General features: G+C 34.9%; 1 protein-coding gene across 3 annotated transcripts in view; it reads left to right on the top strand.

Moving 5' to 3' along the window:
• Nucleotides 1–22,540, top strand: part of LOC134529239 (transmembrane protein 43 homolog) — a 140,118-nt gene that overhangs the window by 75,580 nt on the left and 41,998 nt on the right. For 2 of the 3 annotated variants that reach the window (XM_063363128.1, XM_063363129.1), the window contains 2 exons: nt 10,540–10,659; nt 16,285–16,525. In XM_063363128.1, the coding sequence (XP_063219198.1) occupies nt 10,540–10,659; nt 16,285–16,525 (361 nt within the window). Of the gene's footprint in view, nt 1–10,539; nt 10,660–16,284; nt 16,526–19,165; nt 19,270–22,540 lie in introns of those variants that run through there. The other variant, XM_063363130.1, reaches the window with a different exon arrangement.

The following is a 22,540-nucleotide window of genomic DNA, read 5'->3' as shown; positions in this document are numbered from 1 at the left end:
AAGAGGTCAACCATAACATTTCCTACTGCCGAATTATTACTGTTTATAAGCATTTTTATTTGGTATTAGATTAAATTAATGGATATTTATGCTGACACTCTGTGCCCTTAGCTCCCTGAAGAACGTCCTTATCTGCCAACTCCCCGAGTTGTAGTGTTGAGTATACATCAGTGTACAGTCAAGAACCATGTAGGTACAAGTTAAAGTACAAAAAGCCTCTAATTTGTAATTAAAGTACATGTAACTCTTTTTCAGCAGACAAATCACATTGCAATTTTAGGAAATTTGCTACTGGACTGGTTGTAACGTTCTAGAACTCCCGGCTAGCTTTACGGTCCAACTGTTGTATACTTGTAAACACTTGAAATATTTTACTGGGCTTCAAAATACTGGTTCAGTTTTATAAAATCTTATTCATTGATTTTTGAAGGAATTAAACTTTCAAAAATGTTTGCTGGTTTTGCAGTGATTGCCACCTCGTTTGAAGACTGAGTGCATGCAGACTTTCCTCCCTTCCCCTCTTTCCCCTCTCTAATTTTTTTACTCATTGCCCCTTCAGGTTCTTTCGGTGAACTTCCCCTCTTGTGCGGTTACGTAGGTGCAGTGCCCCTTCTCAAGGCATACATGCTTGTGTTCCCTTGGCCGAGGCCTACTTCTTAGATTATCATTCATCACCTCTAGCAGTCTTCGATTGTAGTCAGCCAGACTACTGTTAGTCGATTTCCGTGGTGCACATGTCCGGGCATTGGCATGGAGTGTAAGTACAGTTTATGTTGTGTGAATTGCATGTTGTGGCAGTGCTAGTAATGTTAACTTCATTTAGTAGTCTTATTCAAAATACTCTTTCGGCCTGCCACCTGGAAATTTCAGTTATGAGTTTCAACTGTACTTATGTTTGTTTCATAGTGGGCATCCATCAGCATGATGCGTCCGCGTGATAACTTTTTTCGTTGTTCTCCCCTGTAATTTGTTCTTGAATATTTGTCTCGTTTTAGAGGAGAATGCAATTTATAGTCTTAAAATTGAATATTTTTTTGAAATGATATTTCTTGTAAGCCTTGCTTCGTATTGGATCATGGTTGCCCCATTCAACCTGTAGTCATAGATGTTTGCTTGGCACGTTGGAGTTCATTTGGTGAATTAACATAATTTGGAACCTACTTTCACTGTATTGGAATGGTTACGATCATATTTACCCAATGAATTGTTAGTTTATATGTACATGTAAATGCATTGACAATGTCTGCGTGCCTCGTCAGCATGTAGCTCCTGACTTAGCCTATTATTGTGTTGCTTTCGGTTTTTAGTCCTCTTGTGTTAAGATTTGTAGTCTTAAATTTTTTGATGATGATTGTACTCTTCCTCTTTGTATTTTATGGACCATTGAATTGTATGAAAATTCTAAATATTCAAGTTAAGCTGTCTGCAGTGATAATATAAGTTGTGTACGTATATTTAAATTGTTTGTTCAAATCTTCATGCATTGATTGGGTATTTTCAATTTTGACTGTTTAAGCTCTGAATATGTCTATTTAAACACTATGAAAATATTTGCAGAGGCATATTCCATCCATGTCCTTCTGTTTAGGGTCTATGTTTATGCTTTGTAAAATCAAGAATTGGAGAATTAATCATTGTAATTTTTTTAAGGATACTTTTTTAATTTTTTCTATTAATATTTTGTTAGAGTTTGTTCTTTTTGAAACAGAGTACACTTCAGTTTTTAGGCTGCTCTTTATGATAATGTCCTGTTTCACACACTATAAGACATCTTTTCTACCATTATCAGAATTTGCCTGTGTTTTCGTCTCATCTTGGGTGGGTTGAAGGCTGCTAGTAGTATGCATTACCCCTAAGAGACTTCAGTTTTAATTGTTTTTATTCTTCCATACCAAAAATTCATATAACACAATGGTGGCCATTGTCTGTCCAAGAAACTTTTGCACGGAAAAAACAAAATCTGCAGAACAAACTTCACTTGCTCAAGCTAGATGGTTTATTTTGAAAATACTATTTACAGACTACCCTCTGTTACTTCTGATACTGATGTTAAAATACCATGGTTGCTTGTAACTCATGGTACAGATGGCTGAGAGACTCTTATTCTCTCCACTTGGCCACTGCTTATTGAAAGACTCCACTTAGGCATCAGCTGCCGCTTGTGATCGAAATATTCAAATTGAAACAATGACAGAAATAAATGTTTGCTAACACGGCCTGGACCACAGGTGTGAAATTCTCTGCAACTCTTTATTAAAATTTATTTGGTAAGCCACCACTCTAAAACATGACCTTCAAAGCGATGACTAAACAATGGTAACAGACGTGGTTGTTTCTTTCCTCGTTTAAAATTCTAACCAATAACAGCACACTTTACAGTATGAAAATCTCCCAAGATTCTTTGCAGTTTTTGTCCATGGGACCCATAACAAGTTCATGTTCCCACACAAAAAGGCACACCTGCCTCTTTCTGTTCCACTGTAACATGGACGTAACTGACTAGATTATTGCATCACCCTGGCTCCAGACAAAGATCAATGGCAAATAATACCTCAAAATAATGTGAATACAAATTAAATCTCCGCCAATCAGCCAAAAAAAGGTAAAAAATACTTTTAAGGGTTTTTATCAAAATAAGTAAAGAAATTATCATTAAGGGCGTTGACTGGTTGCCAAGAACTTCAGTAAAATATGAAAAATTGCCTATCTAAATGCACGGATGTATGACAAGTAGCATCTTCTGAATTTTCAGGTGAATTTGGCCGTATAATCCACCTGTGTCCCTCCAGGCTAATGACACACCTTGCCGACCCTCGTCAACACAGCTGGGTGCTTCACTAATGGGGATTATCGTAATCCCTTGTTTGAAAAGAGGAAAGGAAGCATCTCATGCTGCTTGCCCTGGGGCGAGTCGAGGTGTTATGTGGAGTTCAGGAAAAACAAATGGTGGAATTTGTGAATTCAATAATTTAATTAAATAAGTTATAGATATCAAAATGCTACACAGAATTTAAAAATAAATACTTTGATATTGCGAAATCTGCAAAGTGGTACATATAATTAAGTTTTCACAGTGCAATATGTGTTTATTTTCTCTTGCTTGTTTGATAAACTTCTCCGTTGAACATGCCTGTAAAATGTGTCGTACACATTCTATGTGCGACATCATTTGAAACTAGAAGGTCTTTTAAAAATAACACCGAAAGTTCGCGCAGCGACATTTAGGCCCTACATAGTCTGCCTGCCGATTTTGCAGTAAAATAAATCATAAATAGAAATGGAAGGCAACAATACGTGTATTAATTTATGTAGGGCCTATATCTATGCGTATCTACAGTTCACCTTCGGTATTTCTAGCACTACTGAGCATCTCTCCGTGTATATCTCCGACAAAAACAAGTTATTGTTTGAACGCAGAATCAAGGCTTGATCCCTGTGCGTAGTCGGGAAGCTTTCAAAGTCACGTGGAGTACACATTTGTACCACAAAAAAAAATCATTAATGGGGTTGGGATTTCTAATTTATAAATGCATCACAGTTGCTTATAATAAAGGAGTCGTTTTTAACGGAAAATCTAATTGAACTTTTTAATTAGCAGTTTTTTTGTTTATACAAAACCTAAAGAAAATTTCCTACATGAAAAGTTTATTCAATTAGTGGGGTTTTTCTTTCGGTCACCATTCGATTTATACACATAATGTTGAGTAAAATATACTTTTTTTTTTGCTTTGTGGCATAATTAATTTTGTATGTCTTGCTATGATGTATGATATCCACTTTATCAGTTTTTATGCCACGCAGGTGGCATGGATTTATCATCTAGTTTCCTGTTTGGTTTCTTAGCATCTTTCGCATTTGACCAATCATACCGCAGTTCTCTATCTAAGGCGCTTCCGTGATCACTATAATACTGTACTCATACTTTTAACAAAATGCAATACATGTCAAATTTCCAGCGTCTGTGAGATTGAAAGTAATTAATGTGGCATTAAGGTATGTCAATACTAAATTACCACATATAATTATGTAATATTTGGTGTAATACCAAACAAAAAATTATTGAAAATAATTTTGAATTTTATTTGACTTCAATTGTAAATACATCGCATGACTGTGGTATTACAGTTGTTTATAGGTGCCGCAATGTAACCTCAATTTTTTTGTTAGATCTACTTCTGGCTGAGATCAACTTTGACGCGTATTTTGCATCTTTCGATTGAAAACATTTTCTTGTGGTAGTCACATGGTATTTCCTGCATGGCAATACTAGTGTTAATGTTTGGCGGAATTATACATCATTGGCCTGAAAAAATATCTAAACCAGAAGCAGATATACCACAAAGGCTGAAATTGCCATGTAGTATGTAAAGCGTGAGTGAATATTCCACCACTGGATTTTTATAAGTTATTACTGGTGAAATAATTGTGTGTGTAAATAAATATTCAAACACTTTCCTTATTTGTTTAGTACGTAGGCTGACTTTGTAGAGGGAATGAGGATGGCTTAGTAATCAAACAAAATCAACCTGACATTAAACACTCCCACCACACTCATGCATGTCTCACGAGAAACTTGAACCCTTGCTTGACCCCACCCTCCGCAAGCTGGTGAGTCTTCTACAGCAAAACGTATTTCAGCACTGTAATGATCCTTCTGACACTAGCAGAGATGACTAAAAGATCCGTAATTTTCTGTACCTGAACCAAACTCTACTTCGTACAAACTCCCACCAAACGTCAATTTAGATGAGCACGTACGAACTGTGCTGTAAATGTTATATTATTTACTATATTTTTCATAACTGGTCATCCAGATATTTTTCGTAGCCTATCTGTAAATAATAATTATAGGCAATTAACTTCCGAAATTTCGATTTTAATTTGAAGTGAAGACATTGAACAATGAAGCCTTCCTTTAATCCACAGTCAAGTTAATGACAACGTAGTTGGTTTGGTTACATCTTGTTGTTGTATATGTGTACTTGAACATGGGGAACGATACAAATGGGCAGGGACGCACTAATTTTCTTGAAGATTTACGACGAGCGAGCTACATATCAATATCCTACTATTAAAACGGCATTGTTCATGTTATAATTTGCTATTTGAATTTGAAAAACATTGTTTTCTAACTTTACGTGACAAATGAGACTTCTGTTAATCCAATAATGAGTGTATTAAATTAGTGAAAATACACCAATTAAGTGAGGATTTTTTTTTGTCTCGTGAAAAACAGTTTTAAATATTTAATACAATAATTTATTCAGAAATGAGCTGCCCTAAATTTCTATACGGACGGAATTGCTATTATGCAATAGCACGGTGCATTTCAAAACCACATATAATAAATATGGGCAACTGTGTTATCATTGTATGGTTCAGGAGAGTAAAAAAATAATTTGCAAGCTGAATAAAATGTACAGTATGCAGCATACATATACCTAATCTTTGCAATATTATTTTAACCTTTTATCATGATTATAATTACACAAATGTATAAATATATATAATTATGTAATTCTAATAAATTTACATTTTTACTGATATTGTACAAACATTTATTATACGAGCATACTTTAAAACGGTTTCGAAGGTCACCATAATGAGCAAGAAATTTCTTCGCTAGTAAATTTCCCTTTCGGTAAAATTCTTATGCCTTCGAAACAAAATTAAATACGCCAACGTATTACAAAGTGTGTTAAAGTAATTTTTAATTTTTTTTCATTATTTTTTCTGTTAAAAAAATTACTGTTCGTTCCTGCAAGAACATAAATCCTTTCTCTTACCACATACATAATCTGAAACACTTGCACGACCTAAGACAAATCTTTGTACCTAGTAATCGTTATTCCGAAGTCGCCAAAGCCTGAAGAAATCTACTTATAATTTATATAAGCAAATAAATTATTATTTTATATGTGATTTAGAAGTCATTACGTTAGTGTGTAGTTATTATTAATTCAGCATCAAGCCACAACAACATGTTGAAAATTGTTTTTCACAGAAATTTTTTTTACAGAAGCTGATCAGAGAATGTGCGATGTAAAAAGGAGTGAGAGAGAGAAACACGTAGGCTTTTAAATTGCGTTATTAGTTACTTTATCTGTTGATAACCTTTTTTAGGCATTCAAAAACAAACATAAATACAATATCTACAATAGGCCTACATATCTGTACATACAGTGCACGCATATCTAAGCTACACATTACCTCCCAAATCACATCAAATACTTTTTGTTCTTGTTTTATGTTTGTCAAGCTGCAGTTTCTTCTTTGCATCTTGAATGTATGGCGGATCTTTGATGTTCAGCCCTCGAGCTCTCCGCGAATCTATTATTTCAGGCAGAAGACACTCCTTGTAAAATGTCTGAAGTTTTGGAAGCATTTTACTCAACCAAAATTCTCTAATTATTCTGACTTCGTCGATCAGTAAACCTGTAAAATAATCCATATTTTTAATATGAAGATGACTTGTGTTATGATTGCAACTGAAACATACACGGGACTTGCAATTTATCAGAATAATGGCTGTTAATTGTGATTAACCAGAAAAATTAAAAAATAATAATTTCATACTATATATTGGCCTACTGTAAATTGGGTAAGCACTATTATTTTTAGATTAAGAAATTTAAATTAAAGTTTAAGTGAGTTGTTTTATTATTTGTATGGCGTATGTCCAAAAGACTTCACTGAATCAAGATTCCCCATTGCATCAAACATTCAAAAGACGTATTATTTGTATAGTTTAATAACTTTGGTCTGATTAGATATTCACTTATTTTAATAATAATAATGTTTGTGATTAGTTTCTTGAAGTAAATGCAACATTAATTCAAATATAACAACTCGCGTATAAATTATATAACTATAACTTGTTCTACCTCCTCAGATATATTATGCTAATATATGTTTATAATGTAGGCATAGGTGTATTCAGTAGCGTAAACTTATATTGCCGAAATAAAGAGCGATGCGACGCACATATGGTCCCGGTCCTACATTTTACTGTACACTATAATTCTACACTCTTTGCAATGCTGCAAAATATTTACAGCAATATAAGTTATCGTATATTAATATATAATTATAATATACAGACAACTGGAGCAATGAAACATATACGTTTAACGTTTAATTCCGTATGGGTATACTTTTTTCCTCCTTTTTTTAAATATGAACGCAACTGAGCGTAATAAATAATTACGTAGTTTTCTGGCTGATTTACCAACAATACTTGCTTTGCGCAATTAAGGTGAAATCATTCAAACATTGCAAAATAGTTTTCTCACTGACCCTATAATAACAGTTATGTATATGTTGTCAGATAACACGCAGGCCCAATGTATTAATGGTTTGTAAGCAATTTTTTTATTTGTCTGTACGCTCACTCGCCGAGATTGCGTGCGTAATCACACTTAATCTGCTAAATATAATAAATATTTCATTTCTAAATCAGTATACGAATTCGATAGAGGTATTTTAATGAATACTACTTACTATGTTTAAGTTTGGAAAAAATATCCTACTTTACCGGTCCCTAGTTAAAAGCTATGACTATATAATTTGTTTTCAGATATTTAACATTTTGTTTACCATATAATATTAATGATACATGTTTTCAATCATATTTAAGTCCGCGACGTGTAGATAAAGCAGTTAACGAATGTTATGCTAAAGTTGTAATAACTTTGGCTATTCATTATAACTGGTTTATAATCAGTGTCACACAAATTGAACACATAGTAAATTACATGACTTTATTTGCATCGCCAGTAACATGGTAATATACACTTATAATTTGGTGGCCCACACTGAGGTGATATGGTATACCAGTTCGCAAAATCTGTTTTAGGGTCTAGGATTCAAACTGAGTATTTGTCAAGAACGAAGGGGGGAAAATATACCAGAGTTTCGATGCCGTGGTGAGTCACGACCTACAAACTGTAAACAGCTCCAGGAAGGGTTAAGTACCACAACCCCCCCTCCAGGCACCAAGGCAGCTACCTGACAGCTTGCCTCCCTTCCTTCCCCCCTCACCCTGCTAGCCATCGCTCATCTGAGATATTTGCCCCTGCACAAATTATTTCAATAAAACAAATATAATATTAAAGCTTTCCTATTACAGATAGAGACATGTGGTCTGAAACTTTTTTGATCTAAATAATTTGCAGAATTTGCCTTAATATTCATTTTATATATAAAACGGGCAGCCTGTTTTCAATAGAGTATTGAAAAATGAACAAGTCATTTAAAAACTATGTGAAAATGTTATTAAAAAAGTGGGTATTAATGCAAGTGTATACCTGCATTATCTGCGTTTTGGTTTTTATTTCACTTTTTTATCTTATTTAGTGCCTACATAAAATGGAATTTAGTTAACATTGATTTTCCTATACTGGCAAGATGCCAGCGCCCGACCATCCAATAGCCTTAATACTTAAAAACTTCTGTGAAACTTGATCATAAAATTACATTTAAAATAGATGAAAAGCTGTTATATACATTATATTAGAAAAAACTTAACCGGGTATTGTACCATTAAAATAAATGTTTTATAAGTCTGAGGGTAAGGACCTGCATCACTACAAGGTTAGCTTAAAAGTTAATCTCTGTAATTTTTTTAAAAATATTTTTAGGTTAAGTGATATTGTATTTTATTTTATAAGTATTTTTCTGAGTTGCTGCAAACTGAGAAACTAATGAGCTGTATTCAAAGGTTAGTGTTTCCTCCAGTAGCTGTGAGGTTGCACAGCATGAGAGAGGATGCTGCACTTGAGTAGCTAGTGGTAATGGAAGAAAGAACTTCTAGAACTTGGTTGCAAGCATTTGAGGCGCGCGTTGCACGAGCGAGTTGTTCAATGACTATGAGTAACATCCATGAAATAGTGCACAAGCTGCCCATGCTGTGGTTTAATGTGAGGTGAAGACTTCGACCGGAAGTGCTGGCCAGTAGTGATTACAGTGAGGTGCTATGGGGAGTCACCGCACATGCTACTGCCTTTGGTGGGGTGAGCTGTATGGTATCGCAGATGGAGGTATGGCCCGATGCAGACCTGGGAAATTTGGTTTTTCATGGGGGAAACAACTGGGACGTTGTAGGCAAACACAACACCAAGCCACCTTATGTGTAGTAGTATGATGTGCATGCGCCAAGTTGGACAATCAGCAAAATCATACAGATATACAGACAATTTTATTAGGCTTCAGTTCTTACTGTAATGCTTATTTTAAATAGTAACTGAAATCTCACAAACAATCATGGAAGTTATATTATGTACATTCTCCTTGCTATAGAATGTGCAAGTGATGGTGCAAGGTAACTTGGGTAGTCATATATTTGATGGCATATTTTTTTGAAGATTTAATAATTCAAATTAAGTTATAACTTTGGAATATTGAGTTTTAACAGTGACTGACTTGACATTGTGTTGTTTTGTAAAAGATCTAAAATTAACTGTAGACATTTAAATGTGCAAAGTTTAAGCTTGGCAAGGTACTTCAACAGTGAATTTAGAAATAAATGATTATTTTACAGAGCTACCAAAGATTTTACGTTATTTGGCATAGTTTGTATACTTTGTGTATTTTTTTCAGATGATGTTACAAATTAGAGTTTTAACTTGTGTAGTAGAAGCTAGATTGCTAATCAGTCTCGTATGTATTTATTGGATGCTTCGCAGGTGTTCTTAACGGTGATCAGTACTTGTCATTGGGCGGATAAGAAAAATACTAGACTGGGTTTTTCATGTCACTGAATTATTTTCTGGCCCTAGGAATGAGTATTTTGAGGTCCCCAAGAAAGGCTTGGGCACATACACTTCATGTTCTTGTGTATGTATGGCCTTGGGCGTCATGGCAGGTGGGGAGAGGATGCCACACCTGCAGGATTTTGTGTGGGAATTTAGTGTTGCCTGTGCTTAGACAGTGCACCTTAACATAATATTATTTTAGTAATCATTTTCCGTTTTTCATGTGTTTCCTCACGGCCGATCACTTGTTCTTGCACTGTGACTACATAACTTGAAAGAAATATGCCCACCTGGTGTACATGTAAAGTGTGTGGGTACCAAGTAAATAAAGTAGCACATGTAAAACATACAACATAATTATTTATGCATTTAGTGTGTTAGCTTGGCATCCTCGAGGACATACAATTGAGGCCCACTGAATTTGCATCAGCTTGGTCTCGTGTCATTTTCTATGCCACATTGCCTGAACCCTCCCTTTTACCACCTTTTCCTCTTTTTCCAAATAAGTTGAGTGCTGGCACCTACATTATAAAGTTATTTCCCCCCTTAAAGCCCCTCAAAATTACTCCAAGATGACAGACAGTATATTGTTATTGTGTGTAAAGTATCTTTTTTACAATCTGCATAGTTACCTAGTAGCCATTGCCTCACTCTTTTCAATGATATTTAATGATGATTTTCTTAAAATAAAAAAAAATAAACACATTTAATCATAGTTGTTTAGTAAATAAACCGTACTCTGTCAAAGTGACAAACATTATTTTTTTTGTCTTTTCATTTATTTCAGTGAATATGAAGATGGAGGTAATGACAACATTACCACACATTATATATATTTCACAGACTGGAAAGACAAGCTTATAAATAGTTCATTGTTTTTTATTCGTCCAGGTCATGAGAATCCAAGGTAAGAATTCTAAGGCTAGACATACATTTATTTTCTCAGGTAATTAAAGTGTGTGTGTATGTGTATATATATATATAACAAGTGTGTGTGTGTGTGTGTGTGTGTGTGTGTGTGTATATATATATATATATATATATATATATATATATATATATATATATATCAAGTTTTGTTTTAAAACATTCAGTCAGTTATAGCTTTATTATTACTACTATGTCTAACTGTAATGCTCTACAAAAAGAAGCCATTATAATTAAAGGTATTAAATCTAGCACATTGGGACCATGGCCATGCCAAATCATAGATATAAATATTTTTAAGAAGAGTGTGAAATGTAACCCCTAGAAAACAGGAAACACTGTACTGAAATGAAAACTGACAGTAATGATGAACTGAGTGAACTAAAAATTGCAGGCAATGCAGTAACATGACCTGGCGTCCAAGGTCAACAGCTGGAATCCACCTGAAAAAATCTGAACGCGAGCAGATCCATTGATATCAGATTACAGGCTGTGCCAAACCATAGACTACAGATTTAAGACCTTTCACTGTATATAGATATGGAAGTATATTTACATTGAAAGGTTTCATGTTACCTTTTTTAATTGATAATATGGATGTCTGAAAAGACTGAAATCAGCATTCATAAACTGATTGTGGGAGATTCAACGAGCACTGTTTGTGATTCACATTCAATTTAACACAGGGCTCATTATGTTAACTTTAAGTCTAGTTTTGAGTTAAATCATTAATTCAGTTCACATTGAAGTTATAATTTGATGTTAAAGTGTCGTTGGTCTGAAGAACTACAGACTAAATTTTTCTGCTTCTCTGTAACTTGTTAGTTTGCTAATTAATTTTCAACTGCAGACCTAAAACTATCCGGGTAGTTAAACATTTACATACAATGAAGCTGGTTTGAGAGCAACCTGAGCTAATAAAACAAACACTTCAAAGAAGGATCATACTCGCAAAACTAACTAGAGGTGACAACAGGGTCTTTTAGGTATCTAATAGATGAACTTCGTAAACTTAAGTACTTTTGATTAAAATTTCATTTGAAATAAAATGTTTTGAATTCTTTTGCAGGAAAAGAATTTACTTCACAACTCATATTTTATTTGCATTAACAGTAACTTCCTTTTGTTATAGTTTTCACTATTTATTCTTCCATAAAACATCTTCATAACAAAATTGTGAATAGTGCTTTCCCTGCCAGGATTTTAAGCAATTCAATAATTCTCTTTACTTTTAATCATTTCTTGACTTATCGCCCAAACACAGCAGTTTCACAACCGCCTTGGCCTGTCCATTACGTAGTCCTGCGGTTTAACATAGTAGAATACTTGCCTCTCTCTCATAATCTCTCGCTTGTGCATGGCCGAAATGTAACACATGCAACAGTTCCTGTTACCAGCCGCCTAGGAACTAAAAAGCCAGCTGTAACCATCAAATCTACTGTTAGCTGTTAACCACGCCAGCCTTGTCTCAAACCACCGCTCTATCAAAACCAAATTAAAGTAACCATGTCGAAACAAACTATAGATCTTAGTAAAACAGCAAATAACAAACAAAATTTACACTTTAAAAAAATCTCTGTATAACAATACCTCTAACTTATTACACCTAATTTTGTGCCTATTTCACAGCCATTTTATTATTTTAAAATCTTGACATTTATCATAAAATCATTTAAGCAGACATTGGTAAGATGAAGAAAAATACAGAAAACGAACGAAACAAAATTGTAGCTCTGCTGCTTGTCTGTCACTACATTCCTTTTTTTTTTTTTATGTTGTTGGATTAAATTTCATGTTATGTTAACTTAAATTTTCACATCACAAAAGTTAATATGAAAACACTGCTGTGAGACCTATAGCTGAAATTAACGAGCTCCATCTTAACTTCAGTGCCAATTAGCTTTCACATTTTTTAGTTGGACACATTTTCCTGTTTGGAATTGTCACTTTACTCTTTGTTTCATTTAGTTGGTGTTGACATATACAGCAATGTTGCCTGTTCTCAATGTGAAGTGTAACTTAGATGGTGCCTGAAGCGTTAAAAGCCCACAATACATAGGTTGCATGCTGTGTTGGTGGAGGCTCACCATCTCAGATTTAAATTAACTTGTTCAATAAGGTCAAAATCATGCTCTAAAAATTACTGATCGAAGAGCATCAGCCATAGTCTTTTCTTCCAAGTTTCTTACCAATGGGGCTATCGTAATTAAAAATTGGAGTGCAGCTAGTTAAAAATAAAATGTGCGCAAATCCAGAAACTACTTTAATGTGACTAAAAAATGGCTTGAAACAAAATTAATGAAGCAACAATCTTCTGCAAAAACTATTTCAAGTGTAAAACCGACCAATAAATAAAATAATAATTTGAAATTATTCATCAAGGGTCTTAATCCTAACCATGCAAAAACTTATTTGAATCTTGCTGGTGGATAGAAAATATGAAGATGGCTTTAAGTGCTCAAAAAAGAATATATAAGTTTTGTTTAATAGTTATACAGTTATTAAGTCTCTATGTGACTGCTTAAACCACCTGTACAAAAGAAAAATTTTACAAGCTTGCTGATTCTGGCAAATGGTTGCATAATTATACTTGCCAAGCGAGTAGTGACAACACTTCTTCTGGCAGGCCAATCAATGTTTTTGCCACCACCAATGAACACGATAAGCAGAACCTTAAAATTTCTGGTTGTTGCAAATAAAGCGCAGTAATACAAACATTATGGAATTTTTCCCTATAGTGTAAAGTAAAGTCTTCATGCCATAGTTCACGCGCTGATTAATCATTGATTCAGTAGCTAAGAAATATTATTTCATGTCGATTCCTAGTGTGATGCAAAAATCTTTGTCATAATTCAATAGTATTTTCTTACAAAAATCACAAAATTACAGAAGTGAAAAATCTAAGACAATTTCTGCATAGTTTTGAAAAATGTTAATAAAATTCTATGCGGGTAATCGGCAACCAGCACAACCTCCACAATTACTAATTTCAAACAATAGTTCAATTTCAACCATTTCAACTCACCTCATGAGTTTACTCGCCTATGGTAGCTCACATGCTAATTTTTTTGTTACAAAACTAACTGCAGAATGGCAAACCACAACTTGACTTTATTTCAGAAAAGTTGAAAAATGAATGCATCATCAAACAATTTCAGTTTGTTGAAAGAATTTGTGCACCCAGTTTAGCCATGCCCTCAAAAAGTGTTGTAATACTATCAGGTTGCAATACCAGTTTTAATAGTGCTTTAAAAAATTTGAAATTCTGGGGCAATAGAATGTAAATAAAATTCTTTTCATTCTGGCAGTAAATTTTGGCAATTTTTTAATTGCAACTTAAGTTTAAAAAATATAATTCTAAATTATGCTAGGTGCTTCAAAAATCAGTTGGGATGGTTACAACTTACAGTTCATTGCACCACCCAAAGTCTTCCGCTCGTTGATGCAAAATATAAGCCAGTTCTTTGGTGGCTCAATAAACAGCAGATTGATGTCGTCGCTGGCTAGGACAGCATATTGCACCCACCCGGCAATGGTCGTGCCTGGCTCTCCACACCGCGTCAGTCCAGCACACCCACTTAAACCCTTCCTATCCCACAGTTCAGCAGCCAGCCCCACTGGTGTCCATACCTCACACCCAATAGTTGTGCTGCCCAGCAAGATTGATGCAAAATATTCACCAGTGAGGCAAGTGACCAAGATGAGGAGTAAAGACAATAACTCCTTGGCCCAACTCATTCAAAGTACAGAATTACATAAAATTAAGGTTACTTATTGAAACAAATTAATACAAATATTTACCAAAACAAATATACATAAAACTGTAACTATACCAACAGAAATTTAAGTGTTAAAGTAAAAATACTCTTAAAGTAACAACAAAAAAATAGACAATTAGGGCTTTTTGACATAATCAACTTACAAAAATAAAGTAATTCTAAACAAACAATAATTATAAAGGGAGGGCAACCCAATTCATATTTACGACCAAGCATTGCTAGCACCAAAATATGCTGTAGCCTGCAGGTTTTCCAGAGCCAAAATGGCTTTGTGCTCAAGGCTATTGCGATACCTAGAAGGACGGCAGGACTTCAATATGGACTTTCCAGCCTCGGTATTCATGGAAGATACTAGTCTTGAAGTTAGCAGAATTCAAAATGGTTAAGAGCAAAAAATATATTTTAAAAAAAACATGTAAAGATTCTGAATATATTTTCCTTGGTCCCAATGATTATATATATATATTTTTTAAATTTAATCATGAACAAATAATAAAATTTAATTTCAAACTTGAGCTTCCAAATATAGCAACTCCTTTAAAATTATTGTTAGTTGTTAAAAATAACTACTTTGGGAACAAAGGTAAGAACATTATATTCATTCTACATTTGTAGACAAATTTTGAATATATTTTGACTCAGTGAGGCCATATTTTAAAATTAATAAATTATGTACAGTGTTTTTTTTATAAATGTATATTTTAAAATACATTGTTAAATAATACTATGGTGTCTACAATTCAAACAAGAGATGAAAAAGTTTAATTTGTGTGAGAAGTTAAATTTTTTGTTTGATCAAATATTCATAGTTTTGTAAGACATAACTTCTCATTGTCTGTCTGGTTCAGAAAAGTTTCATGGATTCTTGGCTAGCATCATTTTAACATGTGTTTTAACTTTGTGAGAGTGCTAAAATACTTTTTTACAACTTTTAACATATGTGACTATAGGCAGTTATTATAAGAAATTGCTTTGATTTTCTTGTATTGTTTGTTATTATCATTATTGTCGGAACTAGTTGTGGGTCGAATACACCTATTCTCAAATCCAAATATCTAATTTGATTCTTAAAAGAGTGTGCCTCTAATTTAAATCTAGCTCTCAAGAGTCACGAATATAATAAATGATGAGCAAAAACACAGAAATTTAATTTTTGAAGAAAACTATTTAATTTTTAGTTTCAAAATAGCAAAGCATATTTAAATGTTTAGGACATAGACAATTTATTTAACGTTCCTTGAAGTGTTAAACATTATCAGAACATTGTAGCTTGTGGCAGACACAAATGTTTCTTCAATAGCTTATGTAGAGGTGAATAATGTGGACCTAGTCAACTTTACAGGTGCTAGTATTTGAATTTTTAAACTTCACTTCCTTAAATATTTTTTTTCCAATCTTTATCGTCGAACATAAAATATTTTGAATACTTAAGATTTGATGGTATTAGAGGATTTTATTGGCCCATCCCGTCTAAACTGTAAGTACCTTAGGAATGCTTGGAAACTGTTAGAGTGAAACATTATTTTTAATTGTAAAATTAAGGTTGGTTGTAGTTCACTTATTAGTTTAATAAAAGCAAAGCTTTTTTTACAGGAATATACTTTGTTTATCAGCAATGTAAGGAGTAATGATATGAGCAATAAATATCAATAATGCTCCAGTAACAGAAAACACACACAATATATACATCCTATGTCAGTTAGTTTACAAAATGGAAATAATGTTTCATCTATCCTGTTTATATTTAAATGTGATATATGTTTAAGTTTTTTGAGTTTTTTTTGTACTGGCAATGAGTAACTATTTTTTTTTTTATTTGTTTCAAGGAAATTACCACGCAAGACTAAAGTCTTCATAAGTGAACGTGTTACAATTGGCAAATTCTCATTGAGCTCAGCTTTAAAGCAAAAGTTCAACAACTTTGTAATATTTACCAGTGATGAACGTCCTGAACAAAGGCACATTAAGTTGCATTCAGGACTATATTACCACTGCCATGATGTCTGGCATCCTGAAGTAGGCGATATTCGAATTCAGTTCTCGTATGCAGGAATGGCTGGAGAGTATGTAAGTACTTATACATGAACTAGTTATTATTCATTAGAACAGTAAAGTTACCCATATATTTTAATAATGTTTTACAAACATTAGTTAGAAATACACCAATCCCTCACTTATTAGAACATCTTCAGATTCCACGAATTTATTTAGCATGATGTTAATTTTACTGTCCCAGTCTTGAATAGCACATCTGTAAATTTCAGTTAAGACGAAATCGCCACAGGCAAAAAAAATGTTGGACATGATGCCACGAAGTCTTTTTCAACTCAGTAAACAACTGATGTACCGTGGCATACAGTTAGCTTTACGAGGGGGGAAGAGATTTGCACGCAGGTCTGACTATGCTATTGGCCGTTGTACAGACATCAGCTATGGCAAGTTAAGTTGCAGCTATGGTGTGTAAAGGACCAAGTGTTTTTACGTCCACGCATATGCCACCGTGCTGTACCGTTGTCGCCCGGCCACAAACCGGGCCGTAATGAACTTCATTCTAGCCAGTGGCAGGGAACTCGCAAGCTCAAACACAAGCAATGTCTGCCCATTTGTCTGCCGGTAACTAAACGTGTGCAAGCACCTGCAGTGGAATCATAGTGGTGTCATGGCTTCCAAGTGAGAGCATAATGCATCATGTTCAAGTATTTGAGAAAAAATTAGAAGTATTATGGAGTGCAGAATGTCATGAATGCCACACTTATTTTGGTCGCTCTTTAGTTTTAAGTTTATGGAGACCAATGCTTAAGAATACACGGTTTCGGATTGCATTAACATTTTTAGAAACGCATTAATCGTGCTAAGTGAGGAATTGGTGTACATACTTATATTTTTGGTTTGAGCCAATGGTCGTGGTTTATTATCACACGACGAGAGAGTATCTGAGGAGGACAGCTCAAATGCATGTTTTTATACAGCAGTTTCAATATGAATGATTGTAAGTAATGGCAAACCATGTGGGACATAGGCGCACACATTTTAAGTTATATTTGCAAGCAGCCATAGGCAGGAGCTCTAGTCTTTGGCATTTATATTTAGAATAAATTGCTTATATTGCACAAAACTTTTCAGTTACATTTTCTAAATATGTTACTTCGCTGTAACATTACAGAAACATGTATGAAACATTTTTGCTTCGTGAAGCAAGCCCAGTAGCAGGCACAGCGATACTGTTTTGGACTATAGATGTACACTCAAGCAACTAGGATGTTATGTGCATAGATTAATCATTTAAACAATGGAATTTTGTCTAGGATTAGTTTGTTAGAATATCTTGAAGAAGTGCACAAGATTGCTTGAGAAGGTGGTGTATTTTAAGTGCTATTTGTATTTATGTCTGTCTTGTTGACTCAGTGTGGCTAACCTCCATAACATAGTTGGGTGCACGCTAACTTTCGGTGCAAGGGATTCCTGGTTTGAGTCCTGGGTAAGGCACGGGTGAAAATTTGTATTCATCTGAATTAGTCGCGACACTGTCGCAGAGTCAAAGAAATGTCACAATTAAGTTTTTAAAAAGTGGTTAGAACTTCTGGTTGGTGAGCCAAAAGCCTCAGGTTCGATTCCCAGCTGGGTCAAGGATTTTTCACTTATGAAAAATTTATAATCATCTCATCTGGTTTGTCCCAGTAATGCCATGGTCATCTTCATGTGGCGATAACTGGGGTACAATCCAGCTTCCTGATCTCCCCATCATCATGGATATTCATAGTGGAAAATATACCTTATGGTTACACCCAAGAATTGCCCAGAGTAATTCATTAAAGTTACATTTACTGCTGCATTCAAACCGAGACTACAAAGGAGTGTTATGGCTGTGTATTACATCATAAGATGGAGTGGGCAGTCTGTAGGACCCTCAAAACTGAGGTGTTAACATGAATTAATTGATATTTGCACAGTTAATAATATAAAATGGGTACCATTCAGTATTTAGTAAAGCTTGACACTCTGGACACCAGAGAGAAGTGAAGCTGTAGTAACCTTTTTGCATGGCAGTATGCTTGTTCTAATTACTTTCAAGTACCAACAAAAACACAGAACCCCACAGAACTGGTATTTTGATTGTATCTTTGTGATATATATATATATACACACACACACACACATACATATATATACATATATATACATATATATATTCATTTGAATATATATATATAGAGGAAAGTGCCCAAAACCGGACTACCCCCCCTAAAGCGGACCCCCGGTCTCCTGGCTCTGCATTCTCCTGAACTCTAGCGGTACCGAGTGCAAACAGTAGTCCAGGCTTCTGCCACGCCGTAGCGGAGCGCACACCTCGCTCGCTTCACTTGTAGCGTGTCCACCCGCCATTGTGTGTTGTGGCAGTGTAAAAAGTTTTTGCAGTGTGCTACATAATTAATCATTTCTCCAAGATATTGGCAGGTAAGCCTTTGGACCTTTATATGTATTTAATGGTAAGGTGTACTGTAAATGTTTGTATCAAACCCGCTTCATTTAGATGCTTGATTAAAAATTTACTGGGTTAGCAAATTGTTAGCTACAGTCGCGCAAACCGGACCCCCTTCAGTTGCCTAAACCGGACCCCTTGTTCACTTAACCGGACCCCTTACATATTCATGTCTTATATCGGCTTCTATTTGTTTATACTCTTATACTTTTGGAATTCTGTTGCAGATTCCAAAAGGATAATGGGGAAAATTGATCAAAGAAAGTGGAGTCCATCTAAAATGACTAAAGCTATTGATGCAGTTCGGAAAAAAAAGATGGGTTGGAAGAAGGCCAGTTAACAGTTTAATGTTCCGAAAACCACACTAATGAGGTTGTCCAACATGAAGTATGGTACTCCTGAGGAAGCAGCAATTACAAAAAGAGGTAGACCTACAGTTTTGGGTGAAGATCTTGAACATGAGCTTGTTCATTATTGTCTTGCTATGGAAGCTTCTTTTTTTGGACTTACTCGTAATGACTTGCGAAGAATTGCTGTACAATTGGCAGAGAGAAATGACATTGAACATCCTTTCAAAGACGGAATTGCTGGGAAAAAGTGGGTAAAACTTTTTCTTAAACGCCACAAAACCAAACTGTCAGAAAGTAAGCCTACTGGAACATCCTACAGCCGGGCTCTCGGGTTCAGCAAAGAAAATACAGAGAAATTCTATAATGTTCTGGAAGATATTTATGAGAAAGGTAAATTTTCTCCTGACAGAATTTACAATGTTGATGAGAGTGGAATTACAGTGGTACAAAGTAAAGTAGCAAAAGTAATTGGCCTTAAGGGTAAAAAACAGGTTGCTGCCTTGACATCAGGAGAACGTGGGGCACTTATAACAATTGTTGCTTGTATGAATGCTAGTGGCTCATTTGTACCACCTTTAGTAATTTTTCCGAGGAAAAATATGAGTGAACAGTTGAAAAAGGGTGCTCCACCAGGAACAATCTTTGCAGCGCACCCTTCAGGGTGGATCCAAACCAACTCCTTCACTCAGTGGTTTCGACACTTCATCGAGTTTGCCCATCCTACGAATGAAAAACCTGTGCTGTTGCTCTTGGATGGCCACTTTAGCCACACACAGAATATTGATCTGATCGACTTGGCAAAAGCGAATAATGTTACCATTCTGTCGCTGCCACCTCACTCCTCGCACAAACTACAACCGCTGGATAGAAGTTTCATGGGTCCTCTCAAAGCTTATTACAGTGAGGAAATCAGGCAGTGGTTAAGGCACAATGAGCGCGCCGTCAGTCCTTTTGATGTAATGGAATTGTTTGGCAAAGCCTATATTAGATGCCAAACTGCTCAAATAGCAATCAATGGATTTAAAATATCAGGCATATACCCCTTGAACAAGAAGCTGTTCTCTGATGCTGAATACATTGAAGAGGCAACCAAAAAACGAGATTCAAGTTTCTACGAATCTGTGTTGAAGAAACAAACTGCAGAAAATCAGAGTTATCGAGAGAGCAGAGAAGAACGTAACACAGAGGAACCACGAGTTATTGTAGAGTTTGAACCAAGTCAACCATCAACGTCTTTGGCACGTCATGGTATTCCGCGGCCATCAGCTACAACTGAGGATCCTCAGAGTTCCACATCTTCTAAGACAAGCCCATTTGACATCACTCCCATCCCAAAAATTAAAAAGAGGACCTCGAACAGAGGACGAAAGGCCTGCAGTTCTACGGTCATTACATCCACTCCTTACAGAACCCAATTAGTGGAAGCTAAAAAAGCTAAAGAAGCCAAGGAAGCAGAACAGCAAGAACGAAATCATGGTCAAGGATGCAAAAGGAATCGTGGCCGGGGACGTGGTTCAGGAACAGAGCCATCAAGAAAAGGAAAAGTGCTCGTGACAAGGCATTTGAATTTTGAGAGAAATGTGAAAGAATCAAGCACCGAAGATGAAAACAGCATGTCATCTGGAAGATCCGAATTGGACTTTCTTCCGGGAGTCTCCCCATCCAAAGATGATGATACTTCGTGTATGTTTTGTGACAGGAAATTTACGGAGGATTCTGAAGGGGAACTTTGGGTCATGTGTGTTATGTGCTTATTGTGGGCCCATGTGGATTGTGCAGGGGCTGAACAGGACGTTTATATTTGCGACTTTTGTCGCTAAATGATGTAATTCTGTTTATAACTTCTGTATCTTGACATTCTGTAGGTTTATTTGAAACTTAATCAGTAACTGTTTATATTATGTATATTTTGAAACAATAGATATTATGTTTTCTTTGATTTAATATCTTATTTGTTATTTTACTCTGTGTTATTTTAATACTTTTTACAAGGGGTCCGATTTAGGCAACTATTTTTAAGATCGTCAAAGTGTAAGGGTTTGGTAAATAATTTTTTCAAAGCAATTTTTAATTATATTTTCCAAAATTACAAATGTAAATGCTTTACAACTTAACAAAGTAAATATTTCATGCTTTAAAAACATATTTTTTTACAGTTTACTTTGTGTTTTTATTAAAAAACAAAATGGGGGTCCACTTTTGGGCACTTTCCTCTATATATATATATTCATTTGAATAAATGTTCTTGCCAGTAGGAAAGTTTAATGTACATATGTACAGAATTTTTCCAAACAACTTTGACAGTGCCCGGCAGTTTATTCCTTACGAGAAAATTAATTGAGATCAAATTCGTAACTTATGCATCTTTAATAATCAAAGTTGAAAAAACTTTCTTTCTTTTTTTTAAAAATTTTTTTTTAAGAAATATAAGAAACTACTTGCAGTTTCAACCAGGCAACTAATAGGTTAATAATATATAACATATATAACACTCAGCTGTAATTGATTGTTTAGGTTCATTAATGACTATCCAGTACCTTGAAATTAACAATAAGTTGTCTTGTCAGAACACCAGGAGAAGCTATTTTCTTGTAATTTATACATGTCAGATGCTAAATTTGAATTTTTTTACAATTACATACCACGTTATACACAGGGATGTGCAACAGCGAAATGGCATTTGACTTAATGATGTACTAGCAAAGAATTATTAAAGCTTGCTGTTGCTGTATGTAGTCAGGCATATTTATTATGATGGGACATTACACCTAGTTGATAAACATTCTGTTGTATGAGTGAAGTGTTTGCAATGAACAAGTTGCCCAACGTCTGTACTTGAAAAGATATCCAGACAGGTCGGGACGACACCACACAGCATTTGACTGCTGGTGCAGTAGGATATGGTGTGGTTATGGGTTGGTCACCATGTTTTATGCAAAAAAAAAAACTAATGCATGTACTTTTCAGAAACACTGTGCATGTTTCACTTAGAAAATGAGATATTAGAGTGTTTTGGTGAGCAGCCATCCACAAACACTCAAAAAGGGGCATGTTAGATAGCATCAAGTCATAAAAATGTGAGGAGTGTTTGTAAGGAACAACTCTTGCGCCCATTTCACCTTCACAGTTGCATGGAGACAACCATCACTTTTACTTTGCACAATGGTTTTTGCAATTAGTTAATAACATTTCTTTAAAAAAAAGGTGTTGAAAAAACAATTTTTGGTACATATTTCTATTGATAATCACTTT

This window comes from Bacillus rossius, chromosome 2 (assembly GCF_032445375.1).
Source record: "Bacillus rossius redtenbacheri isolate Brsri chromosome 2, Brsri_v3, whole genome shotgun sequence".
NCBI classification, from domain to species: domain Eukaryota; kingdom Metazoa; phylum Arthropoda; class Insecta; order Phasmatodea; family Bacillidae; genus Bacillus; species Bacillus rossius.
This window is presented reverse-complemented; position numbering and strand designations above follow the sequence as displayed.